General features: G+C 40.9%; 1 protein-coding gene across 1 annotated transcript in view; it reads left to right on the top strand.

Moving 5' to 3' along the window:
• Window positions 1-15,827, top strand: part of Tango6 (transport and golgi organization 6 homolog) — a 161,633-nt gene that overhangs the window by 41,486 nt on the left and 104,320 nt on the right. The window contains exons 12-13 of the mRNA XM_051201471.1: window positions 8,726-8,860; window positions 12,666-13,145. Coding sequence (XP_051057428.1) covers window positions 8,726-8,860; window positions 12,666-13,145 — 615 coding nt within the window. The remainder of the gene's footprint in view (window positions 1-8,725; window positions 8,861-12,665; window positions 13,146-15,827) is intronic.

Here is a 15,827-nt window from a genome sequence, read left to right as displayed (position 1 = left end):
GGCATCTTCGTGTGCCAGGCACAGAAAGCTGTCTGAATTTAATGGGGTCATGGCCATAGCAGTCCGGAGCCACCTTGAAGGGACTTTTGTTGCAATACACAGCACAACTACAGCATTCAGAGGAACAATGGCTACAGTAGACACACCAAAGACAGAAAATGATTTTTAAAATGTCACAGGACTCTTTAGAAATTGTTAGGGCATTTGGCCTGCATTTTGTAAATTGGTGATCAAAGGGAATGGGGTAAGCATTTGTCTTGCCGTTCCTGTAGTAATTAGACCCCAGCTCAATCAGATAAGAAATGTAGGCAATGTGGATTAGTTACTGACAGACTGCTTGCCCTATAGGACAATCACAGCCAAAACCATTTAAAAAAAAAAAGCTAGAAAATTACATTTTTCAAACCTTTATGAAATTACAGATTTAGGTAATGATCACCATTGTCTGCCCAAATGGTTAAAAGCGTCATGGGTGAAAAACTTTATGTGTTAGGCCTCAAATACCCAGTGAAACTGACTCCCCCTTATTATAAAAATTTTCAAGTTTGAAGTAATTTTTAGTAATTTATGTTTTTATTAAGTGTGTGTGTATGTGTGTGTATGCACACACATGTACATATGTACCTGAGCACAGATACCTTCAGAAGACAGAGGAGTTACATTCCCTGGAGTTTACAGGCAGATAGATATGAGTCAACTGACATGGATACTGGAAACCAAACTTGGGTCCTCTGGAAGATCAACAGATCTTCTTTACCACTGAGTCATCTCTCCAGCCCCTTAGTGGTTTTTGTTTGTTTATTTGTCTTTGTTTTTGGTTTGATTTTTCGAGATAGGGTTTCCCTGTTGTGGCTATCTTGAACTCACCTTGGAACTCACTGTAGAGTAGGCTGCCTCTAACTCCTAGAGATCTACCTCTCTGCCTTCCAAGTGCTGGAATTAAAGGTGTGTGCCACTACCACTTGGTTTTGGTTTCTGAGACAGTGTCTCACTATGTAGCCCTGGCTGACCTGGAACTTGCTCTACAGACCAGGCTGGCCTAGAACTCACAGAGATCCTCCTGCCTGTGCCTCCCCATTGCTGGGATTACATTTGTGTCTTGCCGCACCTGGCTTGTGTGTGTGTAAAACTCATATTAATTGTACATATTAGTGGGAAACACTTATTTATTGAAAGAATTTTGAAGTGAATACCTTGTACCCACTTCCTACATAGATATTGCCATTAGATTTTTATTATACTTCATTGTACTTTTATTCATGATTTCATTCCTCTGCATTTTATTTTTCATGTACATTTCAGGGTTAATGCAGATGGCAGTGCATGGGGACTGTGCTAAATATTTTGGCATGGACAGACTGATGGACAAACAGGTGTCGTGTTTGTCCCACTGGAGTGCAATAGGAAGTATAGAGCACTTGGTAAAGATTCTGACCTTAGCACAGAACCTTGAACCTGTAATCTAATTAAGGAAATGCAGATGCTAGAATACTATGTTAAGGAAAGCCATGAGGAATCAGTATGCCAGATCTAGAATGTGAAAATCTGCACTTCATGTGTTTCTGTTTCTTCATCAAATAAATGGCATTAAAAATGAAAATGGGGGAAAAAAAAAGATTCAAGCTGGGTGTGGTGGTGCATGCCTTTAATCCCAGCGCTCAGTAGGTAGAGGTAGGCAGAGCTCTGTGTTTTCAAGGCCTGCTTGGTCTACATAGGGAGTTCCAGGACAATCATAGCTACATAGTGAGACCCTGACTCAAAAAACCAAAATAAATAAATAAACAAATAAGGGAACCAGTACTGGGTTTAGATTAATACCTGGGGAGTGGCGAGATAGCTCAGTCAATGAAGTGCTTACCATGTAAGCATGAGGTTTGAGTTTGGATCCCAACACCCATGTAAGAAGCTGGGCTTGGATGAGAGACCATCTATAACCCCAACACTTGTGGGAAGGATTGTAGAAACAAGCAGATCTCTGGCTCTTACTAGCCAAGCCAGTCTGCCAACTGAGATATCCTATCTCATAAAGTCAAAAGCAATAGAGGAAAATATCTAAAGTCCTCCTCTGCCATTAGCCTGTGTGCAGACAAACACATACACACATAAATTTAAAAAAAAATTATAGCCAAATTGTGGCTAGCCATGACTCAGGAGTGTGAGGCCATCCTGGTGTATATATAGAGAATTTAGAGAGTTGCAAGCCGGCCAGGGCTATACAGTGAGACCTTCTCCCAAAATGAACGGAATTATATGAGATATTTTTGTAACAGTTGTAGACCAGGTATTAGGAAATACTAAAGAATTAGGTATAATAATAGCATGGTAGTAATGTCAAAACCAAATTGCCGTACTTGTTATAAATGCATCTTGAAGTACTTATAAATAAATAAAAGAATAAATATTCAGTAGAGTGTATTGGAATGGCATATTATCTGTGTTATGGTAATACAGAGAAATGAGGCATGCAATGGGTCTGTCTACTAATGGGGCTCTCCACCAACTCTTAAGTTCTTTCTGCGATTATATATATTGAGCTGTGTGCCATCTACTCTTCTAGGTACTAAAGACACAATGCTAAACAAAACAGACATCTGTCTGCATTCATGGAGCTGACATTCACATATGGAGAAATAATAAATAAGAAAGCAAAGAGTGAAGCTGGAGAGATGGCTTAGCAGTTGAGAGCAATGACTGCTCTTCCAGAGGACCTAGGTTCAATTTCCAGCATCTACATGGCAGCTCCCAGCTGTTTGTAACTCTAGTTCCAGGGGATCTGACAGCCTTATACAGACATACATGCAGGCAAAACACACATTACTTAAAAAAAGAAAGAAAGAAAGAAAGAAAGAAAGAAAGAAAGAAAGAAAGAAAGAAAGCAAAGAATGTGGTAGTAATTTCATTGTGAAATGTGTCAGATGGTGATCATTTCTGGAGAAAAGAACAAGGAAAAGGGCTGGTAAGTAGGTGGCTCTGGAGAGCCACAGTGATGAGATGACTTCTGAGTAAAGACCTATAGCCAAGAGGTTGGGAGCTATTGAGATGCCAGATAGAGGGAATATGCCCAAGTATAACAGGACCAGTAAGGAACCCAGGGCCAGTGCAGGAGAGTGAGCAAGGTTCCTCTTCTGCCCTTTCAGAAACCATATCCTTACACAATAATCAGCAGGGTAGAAATGATTCTTCATTGTGTTTTTGTTTTTTAGGTGTTATTTTTGTGTGTGTGAGACTAACCTACACAGACTCATTACTAAAACAGAAAACAGAAGTGCCTAATATAAAGACAAGACCTGGAAACTGTAGGCAGGCATCAGCAGAGCAGGTGGTGTGTGTGTGTGTGTGTGTGTGTGTGTGTAGGGATGATAGTAGAGAAAGGATAATAGTAAAATTTAGGAGCTATAAAAACATAGGTCATTAGCAACCAGAGAAACTCTGAGAATACTGAGAATATCTACATGGGGAGAAGTTAAGTAAATATTGAACCTTAAACAAACCTTTGAGACATTTTTAAACAGGAAAGGATCTTGGTATGGTGGGGTGTGCCCATAATCCTAGTGCAGAGGCCAAGGCAGGAGGATTGCCAGAAGTTCTAGGCCAGCCTGGGCTACATAGGGAGGGAGGCAGGAAGGGAGGGAGGGAGGGAGGGAGGGCCCTCCTCAAAGCAAGCAAGTAACCAAAGAAGAGCAAAGTGCGGGTTACTTCTGCAGAAGCCTGGGAATAACAGAAGCACTAGCTAAGCTTTGAAGATGGGACTGAATGCAGAGCTGAGATTTAGAGGAACTCTTTGATTCTTCTCTCCAACTTCATATATACCCTAGTGAAAGAATAGAGGCTGTTTTTGTTTTTTTGAAACAGGGTTTATCTATATAACAGCCCTGGTTGGAATAGAGGCTTTTCTTTTTTATTAAAATTCTTTATTTATGATGTGATATACATGTGTATAACGTGGGAGGTCTCATGTGGAGGTCAGAGGATGACTTCATGGAGTTGTTTCTCTCTTTTCATTGTTTTGTTTTGTTTTTTGTTTTCTGGCATTCACTCTGTAGACCACACTGTCCTCTAACTCAGAGATCCACCTGCTTCTGCCTCCTGAGTGCTGGGATTAAAGGTGTGCATCACCATTGCCCAGCTCTCCTTTCATCTCTACTTGGATTGACTAGCTTTTACAGCAAGTACTTGTCTACCTGCTTAACAGACTCGCCAGCCTACAGGTTTATTCTTACTAAGTGTTGAACTCAGGGGACCCTGACTGTGAGTGGGAGTAGCACATTGAGAAGCAGGAGACTTATTTTCATGGATGTGTTCTGTCTCATCTTCCCCCCACCTGATTGCGGGTCTACTGAGTCAACTGTTTATAATTACTTTACTCTTTAATAATAACATTAGGTATTTGCTGTTTACCAGGCTCCATTCTGAACACATGACAGGTATTAACTCATTTAATCCTCTTAAAGATCCTATGGAGATGTGTAACTTGCTGACAAAGTGCTGACAGAGTGGAAGGGGTTGGAGGCTGACTGTTGATTTCGTGCATTTTAACAGCCTACTGAGAGGTACATGCTGAACTCGGGGACTCTAACTTGGGTGGTAGTAAATTAAAAATTCCTCTGAGTTCTAAGAGGCTTCAGTCACTGCAGATTTCTTCTTGGGTTGGCTGCCCCATCATAATCTCAGCAGGGTGAGCTGCTGTTAAAGTGGTGCTACAGGAGGGCAGTCTGGTTGGACACTGAAGTAATCCTAGCACTTGGGAGGAGGACCAGAAGTTCAAGCTCATCCTTGGCTACATAGAGATTGGGAAGCCAGCCTAGGTTACATCAGACCCTATCTCAGTGTTCCCCCCACAGACAAGAAGTTTAAGAGAAAGGGCATTTTGTTGATGGCATATATTAATACCTGGCTATTACTTCATAGTTAACAGTTCCCAAGTTCTTTAAAACATTTTTTATTCTTTGAAATTTTCACACATTTTTGCAATGTATTTTGATCATATCCATCCTCTACTCTGTTCCTCCAGCTCTCCCTGTTCCCCGACCTAGTGTCTTTCTTAATTTCATGTTCTCCATCATCTGTTTTTTTTTTCATGTATACAAACAGAAAGCTTCTTCCTTAACAATAGGATCATATTTTTTGTTTTCCAGCCTTTTTATTTTATTTATTTATTTATTTTTTAAGGATAGGTTTCCCTATATACCCCTGGCTGTCCTGGAACTTGCTCTGTAGACCAGGTTAGTCTTGAACACAGAGATCTGCCTGCCCCTGCCTCCCAAGTGCTGGGATTAAAGACAATCACCACCATTCCTTTTTAAAACAGCACATAATGGATTGGATAAGATAGCTCAATACATAAAGGTACTTGCCACCAAATCTCACAACCTGCGTTCAGTCCCTGCAACCCATTTGGTAGAAGGAGAAAACAGATTCCTACAAATTGTTCTGATCTCAACATAAATGTGATGTGTACATTCACATAAGAATAAACAAATGTAATATTAACATTAAAAATACATTAGAAAGGAGCTTAGGAAAAACTAGCTCTATCAAGTAAACAATTATTGTGCTAACATAGAAGCTAAATAAAAACAAGGCACACCTTAAAAGCTTTTTGGTGGCACAACTAGGTGGTCCAAAGTGGTATATAAATCAGTAACATCTCAGGGTTAGAGAGGGAGCTAGAAATTGCTGTCATTGTTTCTGTGCATAGAACATTTAAATAACCTTTCTAGTTTCCTGCCTTGTCCCAGAAGACAAGTGTTAACAGGCCATTCTTCCAGCTTTAAGCTTGCAGTAAGGATTCTAGCATAGCATGTGATTTGTCCAGAGAGTTAAACATGCAACCTTGCAAGTGTTTAGAGGCTTATTACAACCTATCTCAACCTTCCCATTTACAAAATGATATCTCCCCTTTGAGCCATTAATCCTGAATATACACGTGTGCATGAGTACGTGCGTGAATGTGTGTCTGCTGTTGTTTGTTCAAAGGTGTTTGTACTTAAGATGATTATACCAGGCTCAGTTCAGATGATGCTGACCAAATTAATTCCATTGAAAGGTTATTGATAGCTTACACTATATAAAATCTTGTGTATGAAATATCTTAAGCCTATAGAAATATTGAAACTTAGAATATGATTTTGAATCATTTATAGATTGATTGAAGACACTGGTTTGTAAATAAAATTGGTTATCTTCTTCCCTATCATCTCATATATCTACGCACACATATACATATGTGCATGTGGAGGTCAGAGGGTGACCTTGGGTGTTGATTCTCTCTCCCCTTCCAACTTGATTTTGAGGCAAGATCTCTCTTGCATTTGCCTATGTGCTATATATTCCAAGCAAGCTGACCTGTCGGTTCCAGAAGCCTTTGGATGGGCCTCTTTCACTCTGATATTGCTCTTGTCTCTGCCTCCCATGCCACTGCAGGAGTGCTGGGCTTACAGACAGTTGCTGCTGTTTCCAGCTTTTAGAGTGGCTTCTGAGAATCTGAACCCTACCTATCGTCAGGCTTGCATGGCAAGTGCTTTTACTCACCTAGTCATTTCCCTGGCCAAGAGCCTATTTGTTTTCTTTTTTTTTTTTTTAAATCAGTTTTTTTTTTAAAAAAATAAATTTATTTCATGTGCATTGGTGTGAAGGTGTCAGAAACTGTGGAACTGGATCCACAGATAGTTGTGAGCTACCATATAGATGTTGGGAACTGAACCCCAGGTACTTTGGAAGAGCAGACAGTGCTCCCAACAGCTGAGCTATCTCTTCAGCCCTTATTTATTTATTTTTATTTACAGTTTGGTTTTTCGAGACATGGTTTCTCTATGTGTCCCTGGCTATCTTAGAGCTCACTATGTAGACCAGACTAGCCTCCAACTACAGAGATTCATCTGCCTCTGCCTCCTGAGTGTTGGGTTTAAAGGTGTGGGCTACCATTGCCTGACAGAAAATTTTTAGTTTTTATTTTTTAAATGTATGTTTGTTTCCCTGAATGTATGTATGTGTACCATGTGTGCAATCTCCACAGAGACCAAAAGTAGGGCATTGGAGCCCCTGGGACTGGAGTTACAGACAGTTGTTAACTGCCATGAGGGTGCTGGGAATTGAACCCAGTTCCACTGGAAGAACAGCCAGTGTTCTTTACCATGGTGCTATCTCTGCAGCCCCCAGAGTTTATATTTTAGAGTAGTTTTAGGTTCAGAACAAAATTGAGTAGATACAGAAAGAAGTTTTTCATGTATCTCCTGTGCAATGTTCCCCATTGCTACCACAGAACAGTGCCTTTGTTAGACTACTTTCTCTCTCACTCTCTCTCTCTCTCTCTCTCTCTCTGTGTGTGTGTGTGTGTGTGTGTGTGTGTGTGTGTCTGTGCATGCTTGCATCTCTTGGTGACTTAACCTTTGTTGTAATTGATGAATCCACAGGAACACATCATTATTACTAAGAGTCCATAGCTTACATTAGGGTTTACTCTGAGGGTTGTGCAGTTAATAAGTCACACCTCTCTAGCATTCTAGTATTCTAGGAACATACTCATTATCATATCTGACCTCTATACTCTATCTACTCACCTTTTTTTCACTTGTATCCTCTCAGGACTTCTTCACTTTGTAGTTTTTCTCCTTCCTAATATTCTTCCATGTCTTTTCACAGCTTAGTAGTACATTTATAGTGCTGACTGATCTCCCATTGTCTTGACAAATCAGTTTATTTATCCACTTACCTTTTGAAGGATATCTTGATTATCACCAAGCTTTGAGAATCATGATTAGAGGATTAGAGCTGCTATAAACAACTGTGGGCAGGTTTTTTTTTTTTTTTTTTTTTTTTAAACATAGTTTTCTACCCACTTTGGGTAAATATCAAATGCAATGGCTGACTGGGACAAGGGAGAATTCTTCATAAGAAATGGTTTCTTGGGACTGGGTTTATACTTCAGTGGTAGAGCCCTTGCCTAGTATTATGCAAGGCCCTGAGTTTCCTTGCCAGTTCTGAATTTTAAAAAGAAAGAAAGAAAGGAAGAGAAAAGAAAGAGAGAGAGAGAGAGAGAGAGAGAGAGCCAGAAGTAACAAAATCTGTAATCCCAGCACAGGAGGTAGAGGAAGTAGGTGAATCAGTCATTTGTAGCCATGCTCAGTATCCAGTTGGAGGCTAGCCTGGGCTATATGAGACACCCCACCACCAGCACACACACATCTCAAAAGACAAGTAGAGTGCTTGCCTAGCATGCGGAAAACCCTGAGTTTGATTTCCCAACACCATATAAATTGGGCAAGGTGACAAATAACTATAATCCTAACACTTGGGAATTGAAAGCAGGAAGAGCAGAAGTCCAAGACTGCCCAAAATGATATAGCAAGTTCAAGGCCTGCCTGGACCATATGAGTATATAAGATGTTGTCTCAAAAAAAAAAAAAAACAACAACAAAAAAAAACTTGATACTATGCATATAAAATACTTAGACTCTTCTGTGTTGCAAAGCTTCTGAAGGTGCTAGATGCTATATCCTCATGCATTGTCCACTCCATCTTGTCATTTGGCTGTCTCTATATCTTTCAAAACATTCTGCATATACCAGCAAATGTAAAACAAAGCAGATAAGGATAGAATAGCACTCTTGGTACAAAGTAGCAGCCATTATGTTCTCATGATGCTGAATATGATATAGACTTAAAATGTATGGATTTTTATATTTGTTTTGTATCCCTCACTGATGCTAATTTCCTTCTCTGGTAGGTAGTGGACTTTGTAGCAGCAACACTGCAAAGAGCATGTGCAAGCCTGGCTCATGAGGCCAAGAGTACCGTGGAATCCCAGACACTGAGCATGTCCATGGGGCTGGTAGCTGTTATGCTAGGAGGAGCTGTTCAGGTGAGTTGTAGGTGAATAGGAAAGAGGACCTGCTGTATTTCTTCCATGCCTTCACAGAAAATAAGAATGGATATTACATCCAGGAGAAACAGGGTGACCAACTTGTGTTGTTAATGAGAATCATCTCTATCACAGACAACAAACATGCCACTTCACACTGACCTGCTAGGATGTCACTGTCTAAAGGACAGGGCTCTTTCCTATATAGAACAAGCTTGTTTGGGAAACATTGAGCATAATGTTTTGTGCCTGAGGCAGACACTCCATTTTTTGTTTTTTGTTTTTTTTTGTTTGTTTTGTTTTGTTTTGTTTTTTTCCTTTCTTTTTCAAGACAGTGTTTCTTTATGTAGACCTGGCTGTCCTGGAACTCACTTTTAGATCAGGCTGGCCTTGAATTAAAAAAGATGATATTCCTTCCTACCTTCCAAGTACTAGTATTACAGGTGTGCACTGCTATGACAGCTTAGCTTATGTGGTTTTTGCATAGTTAATGTGTTTAAGATCTATTTCTATTTTTGAATTGTGCGTATGTGTGTATGTGTACATAAGTTCAGGTACCTGCTGAGGCTAGAAGAGGGTGTCAGAACTCCTGGAGCTGGATTTGCAGACAACTGTTAGCTGCCTAATGTGGGTCCTGGGAAGCAAACACAGGTCCTTTGCAAAAGCAGTCCATTGAGCTATCCCTCCAGTCCTAATTTATAATTTTTAACTTATTTATTCAACCATTATTGATTGCATATTTGCCATGTGACAGATCCTGAGCTAAAGATCTGGAAATACAGCACTGGACGAGACAGACATGGCTTATACCTTATACCATAGTCCAGGAAGGAAGGCATACCCAGAATGATTATTTTAAAAATACGATTAGAATTGAATGGAATGCCTCAACAGAAGAGGGGAGGGGACCATGAGAACATAACGTAACATCTGAGCTAGGCTGAGAGGTCTTTGGTGAGCAAAGGTAATTTCACCAAGACCGGAAAGAGGAATAGGTGTTTGAGTGGGGTGTGCAGAACAGGCGGGAGAAACACTTTCAATGTGACAAAGGCTCAGAACCAGAGAAAAACTTGGTTTTCTTGAGCACTGATGGAAGTCAGTGTGGTTGAGTTGTAGCACCCTGGGGACAGCACTGGCAAAGGAAAAGGAAAGGCAGGACCTGTGAGGGTGACTGGTTAATTGGGTGACACATTGGTTAGGAGACTGCAGGTATTATGAAATCAAATTCAACACCCATTAACAGGGAGCCCTTGGGGAATGCATTTTGAATTTAAGCATTTAAACATTATTATTAGAATTTGCCTCTCTCTAGGCTTATTTTTCTCTGTGGTTCTGGAGATCAAACCCAGTACCTCTCACTTCCCCTGAGTTACATCTCCAGCATTCTAACAAGCATACCCAACCAGCAGCCTGTGTCCCGTACTACAACATTATGTCTCAATGTCAAAAGGTGGGACACTCCTGCCTGTTCTTAAGGAGAAAAAAGATTTTATTTGGGCTAGTTGTCAATGTGAATTCCATTTCTCACTGGATATCCTTAGCATCCCTAATTTTATATTCTATATGTCATTTGAAAAAATAAGTTTTTGGGTAAGGTTCCAAAGCCAGGAAGAATCCACATATGGAATAGCTTAAGTTAGATTGTTATTGGATTTAATTAGCTCAGTTGAATTTTTTCTGGTTGAATATTAATTTGGATAGTTTCTATAAATTGAAAACATAGATTATGTGTATGTTGTATCCTTTTATTTAGTACTTATTTCAGACAACATAACAAATGGAAAATAAATCACAGAACTCTCCCATCTCTCTTCTAGAAGCCTGTAGTGGGAGGCTGGCTGTATTCATTGCCCAGGCTTGACTTGCTGCACCTGGACAGCCTTGCCTGTCCCTGCCCTCCTGTGAGCCATCCTGACTCATTACTACATCCTGGGTTTACTTGACTTGCAGTTTAAGTGAACAGAAAGACATTACCCCCTTTACTTTTGCCCTAGATTTGCTAAATTTCTTTGTTTCCTGTTTGATTCATGCATTTATAAGCTCTTTTTTAAAGTAATTTATTTAACTTTATTTTATGTTTATTGGTGTGAAGGTATCCAATGCCCTGGAACTGGAATTACAGACAGTTGTGAGCTGCCATGTGGGTGCTGGGAATTGAACCTGGGTCCTCTGGAAGAACAGCCAGTGCTCTTAACTGCTGAGCCATCTCTCCAACCCCTATAAGCTCTTTTTTCCCCCTGTTTTTTGTTTGTTTGTTTTGTTTTTTGTTTTTGTTTTTGAGGCAGTTTCTCTGTGTATCCCTGGCTGTTCTGGAACTCACTCTATAGACCATAGTCTCAGAAATCTACCTTCTTCTGTCTTCTGAGTGCTGAGATTAAAGGCATGTGCTGCCACATCCAGCAAGGGCTTTTTTTTTTTTTTTTTTTTTTTTTTTTACATTTAATGTAGATTTATTTTATGTGTATGAATGTTTTTCCTCCAAATATGAATGTGTAGCATGTGTATGCCTGGTGTCCAAGGAGGTCAGAAGAGAGTTATAGGATCTCCTAGAACTGGAGTTTGGATGGTTCCAAACCACCATATGGGTGCTGGGAATTGAATCCAGGTTCTCTGGAAGAGCAGCCTGTGCTCTTAACCACAGAGCCATTTCTCCAGCCCTATAAAGGCTTCTTTGTAATGCCAGGTTTTGTCTTGTGTTCACAATAAAATCTCACTTGAAAGCTATGGTGTTAGTTGACTACTGATACTCTTAAGTCTTGGCTTTAGCACCCAGAACACCACGCTCTACATATTCCCTGTTAGGAGTTTTTATTTTGGCTAATGAAACAGAGTCTAACAGCATCAGGGCCTTTCTTCATTCCTTTCTAATTCATGTAATTAAGGTGACTATTAAAACATCGTGTCTGGGAAGAGGAGTTAATTTGGAGAAAGTGCAGGTTTAAGATTGCTAACAAGACAACTGTAATTCCATACTCATTTTCCAAATTCCAGGCTTGGTCATCAGTAAAAGTATTAGGTTGGGAAGTCTTTCCTGTCCCCTCAAGAAGCAATTTCTGCTTGGTCTTGCAGAGCTGGTGGGCCCACTATTGCTCTGGTTTGGTGAAGCTGAGCAGACCATTCTGGCCTTAGGATAAACTGAAGCCATATTGTGCCAGGGCAGTAATGAAATGTATTGTTAAAGGGAGGACTCTTAACCTTTAAACCCAGATTTCATAGTGAGGTTCATTACTAAGAGACCAAAGGTGTATCTTTTCTCTAAAGGGACAGCCGTCTTTAGCTTGCCCTTATGCCATGCTATTTAGGTCTTCTTGTTTCTTTCCTTTCCTTTCCCTTTGTTCCTTCAATTCTTTCTTACTTTCCACCTTCCTTTCATTGCCAAAGGCCATTGCTTAAACTGTTCAGAAAAGACCGTAGAGGTGGCTCAGAGGTAGAGAGCTCTTGTTGCTATTGTAGGAGACCCAAACCTGGTTCCTGGCACCCCCATGGTGCCTCAAAACTATCTACAACTCCAGTTCTGGGGGATATGATGCCCTTCTTCTGGTCCTCAGAGGCATTGCACTCATGCACACAAAGCACTCATGCAAATAAAAAAACAAAACATTGAACTAAGCATGTGCCTATGTTTCATGTGTAGTTGACTTACATACCAGAACCATAGCAAACACAGGGACTTCTGTGAAATAGTGGTGAGCAAACTAGGGGGTCTGCCACAGAGTTGGAAAGCATGATTGTTGCCCCTTATATTCACTTATTAACATTTTCCACATTAATTTTGACTTACTATTTTTAAATTTTCATTTTATAGTTGAAGTCAAGTGATTTTGCAGTCCTGAAGCAGCTGCTGCCTCTGTTGGAGAAAGTCTCTAATACATACCCTGACCCCGTCATCCAAGAACTCGCTGTCGATCTCCGAATTACCATCTCTACTCATGGAGCCTTTTCCACTGAGGCTGTCAGCATGGCTGCCCAAAGTACCCTGAACAAAAAAGACCCGGAATGGAAAACAGAAGAACAGCAACAAACCAGTCATGACACATCCATAGAAGTAGCTCAGAACCACTCTGAACAAGAGCGGGACCCTCCTAGAACAAGCCCAGAATCTAAAGAGCCTAGCACAGCAACAAGCCAGTCACCTAGAAATATAACCACAGAACAGTTCCAAGAAGTTCTCTTATCAGCCTATGATCCCCAGGTTCCAACCCGAGCTGCTGCCCTACGCACTCTTTCCCGATGGGTAGAGCAGAGAGAGGCAAGAGCTCTTGAGGAACAAAAGAAGCTTCTCCAGGTGAGTAGAACACACAGCCCAGACACATGATGACATAGAGCAGACAGCAGCCTGGGGACAGATAATCAGCTGGGGGGGGGTTGTTTGTTGTTTTTGTTTTGAGACAGGATCTCACTGTGGTGCTCTGGTTGATCTTGAACTCACAGTGATGCACCTATCTCTGCCTCTTGAGTGCTGGAACTAAATGTGTACGCCACCATGACCAGCCTAACTCGGGTATCTTTTAAACATTGACCATGTGTCAAGCACTGTCCTGGATTATCCTCCAGGAAAATAAATTGTTGAGGAGTCAGATTGAGGTCAGAAGGGTGTAGAAGACCACACAGGGCTGCTCAATCGAACATGAATAGAGTGACAGGATTTTATATATGAGCAATGTGGTGGATAGTCAGGGAAAAAAATCTGGGAGAGGTGGATTTTCATATGTATTTAATAAACTGGCTAAGTGTGAGCATGTAAAAGACAGGCAGTGGGCCAGCATGAGCCACTTCGATGGGAAATGGGAAGAAAAGCCTCACCGTGAACTGGGTCCTCTTAGAGGAGCATTGGATCTAATTGGGTCTCCTTCATGCTTTTGCCTCCATCACGCCAAAAAATAAGCTGTGCATAATGTTCTAGCCTGACATAGCAGAGTGCATATTCCAGAAGTCTTTGGGACTTGAGTAGGGGCTACAATAAAAACAAGGGGCCTGAGAACTACTGCCTGGGACCCAATCTCAACTTCCCAGACAGCACACTCAATCTTTCTGAGCCTTGGTAGTGATGATGGTGATCTACATATTTGTTTAGCCCTTAGATTGCAAATTACAATTCTGATGGAAAACATTTATATTTTAATTAGTATGATACTAGAAGTATTGTATGATTAATCGTATGATTATTGCCCAAATATCCTGTGGAATGCTAATTTAGGTAGTACATGCTGGGACCACCTTTGGAATTTCCTTTAACTGCATTTAGTCTTCATTTGCTATGTTCACCAAGTTCTGCCAATTATTTTTTACTAAGAAACTCACATAAATGTATCCCTTATTTGTGACTTGTGTGTATGTGTGTGTGTGTCTGTGTATGGCATGCATGCCTGTGCATGTGTATGCAGGTGTAGAGGCCAGATGTCAACAATAGGTGTACTCTTCTATCACTCTACCTCTTATTTTTGAAAGCCTCTCATTGGACCTGGAACTCACCATTGGTTAAACTGGCTGCCTATCAAGCTTCAGTACTTCTGTCCCCACCTATCGGTTCCAAGTTTGAAAAAGGATGCTGAATATTTTCAGGTTCTCACACTTGCACAGCAGGCATTTTACTCATGAAAACATAGTCCCAGCCCCTATTCATCTCTTGTTTTGTTTTCCTTTTTCTGATTTTTGAGAACAAAGTATCAGATAGCCCCGGCTATTCTTAAACTTGATACATAGCTAAGGGCGATTTTGAAATCCTGATCTTCTTGCTTCTGTCACCAGAGGGCTGGGGTTACAAGTATGTCCCATCATGCCAGACTTACTTTTGAGTTTTTGAAACAGGGTCTCATGTAGCCCAGATTGACTTTGTCCTGATCCTCTACCTCTTCCTCTGAAGTGCTGGGAGTACAGGTATGCACCACCACACACTTGTCCCTTGTATTTTTTAAATTAGTTTTTGGTCATCATGCAAGGGAATGGGTTTTATTGTGAAATTTTTGTATGTCTATATCATTGTATTTGGTTCTTATTTGTCTCCTGCATTTCTTTCCTCATTGCTATGACAAAACACCTGACAAGCCATTTAAGGAAGAGGGGATTGATTTTTGGCTCATGGTTTGAGAATACTCTGTCATTATGGGGACAGGGGTTTGAGGATCTGCATCAGGAAGCAGAGACAGGTGACTGCTCAGCTCCTTTTCTTCTTTAAAAAAAAAAAGGATAAGCAAGCATTTTTGTTACATTTAAATTTTTATTGTATGCAGTGGGATGAGCGAGGTGTGTGGGCACCACAGTGAGTATGTGGTGATCAGAGAACAAATCCTAAGTTCCTGTTTCAGGGACTAAATTTAAATTATCTGCCTCAGCAGCAGCCACCTTTACTCATTCCTAGCTCACTGGCTTCCTTTCTCCTTTCGATTCAGTCCAGGACCCTAGCTTTTGGAGTAGTGCTACCCACATTTAGGGTAGGTCTTCCACATCAATTAACTCAGTCTAGAAATTCCCTCACAGTTATGCCCAGAGATGTGTTTCTGTGGTGACTGAATCTCATCAAGTTGGCAATCAAGACCTCCCACAGCTCTACCCTCAACCCCCTCCTGACTCCTGCTGACCCCTGTCTTCTTCCAGACCAAACCCATGCTTTCATGACATGTATATTTTATAACCCTCTCTTGTTCCTCTCTTTCCTCTGCCTTTTAGACCTCTTGTCTTAGGGTTTCTATTGTTGTGATCATAGCAACTTTGAGGAGAAAAGATTTGATTAGCTTGCATATCCTAGGTCACAGTCTATTTAGGGAAGTCAAGGCAGCAGCTCAAGGCAAGAACTGATGCAAAAGCCGTGGAGTAGTTCTGCTTCTTAACTTGCTCCCTTAGCTTGCTCAGATAGTTTTCTTCTAGCATCCAGAACCATCCGCTCAGGAGTGGCACCACCCACAATGGGTTGGGCCTTCCCACATCAGTTATTAATTAAGAAAATGCCCTCCAGCTTTGCCAACAAGCT

The sequence above is a fragment of the Phodopus roborovskii genome, unplaced genomic scaffold (genome assembly GCF_943737965.1).
Source record: "Phodopus roborovskii unplaced genomic scaffold, PHOROB, whole genome shotgun sequence".
Classification (NCBI taxonomy): Eukaryota; Metazoa; Chordata; class Mammalia; order Rodentia; family Cricetidae; genus Phodopus; species Phodopus roborovskii.
Note: the sequence above shows the minus strand (reverse complement) of the source record. Positions and strands in the feature narration are given on the sequence as shown.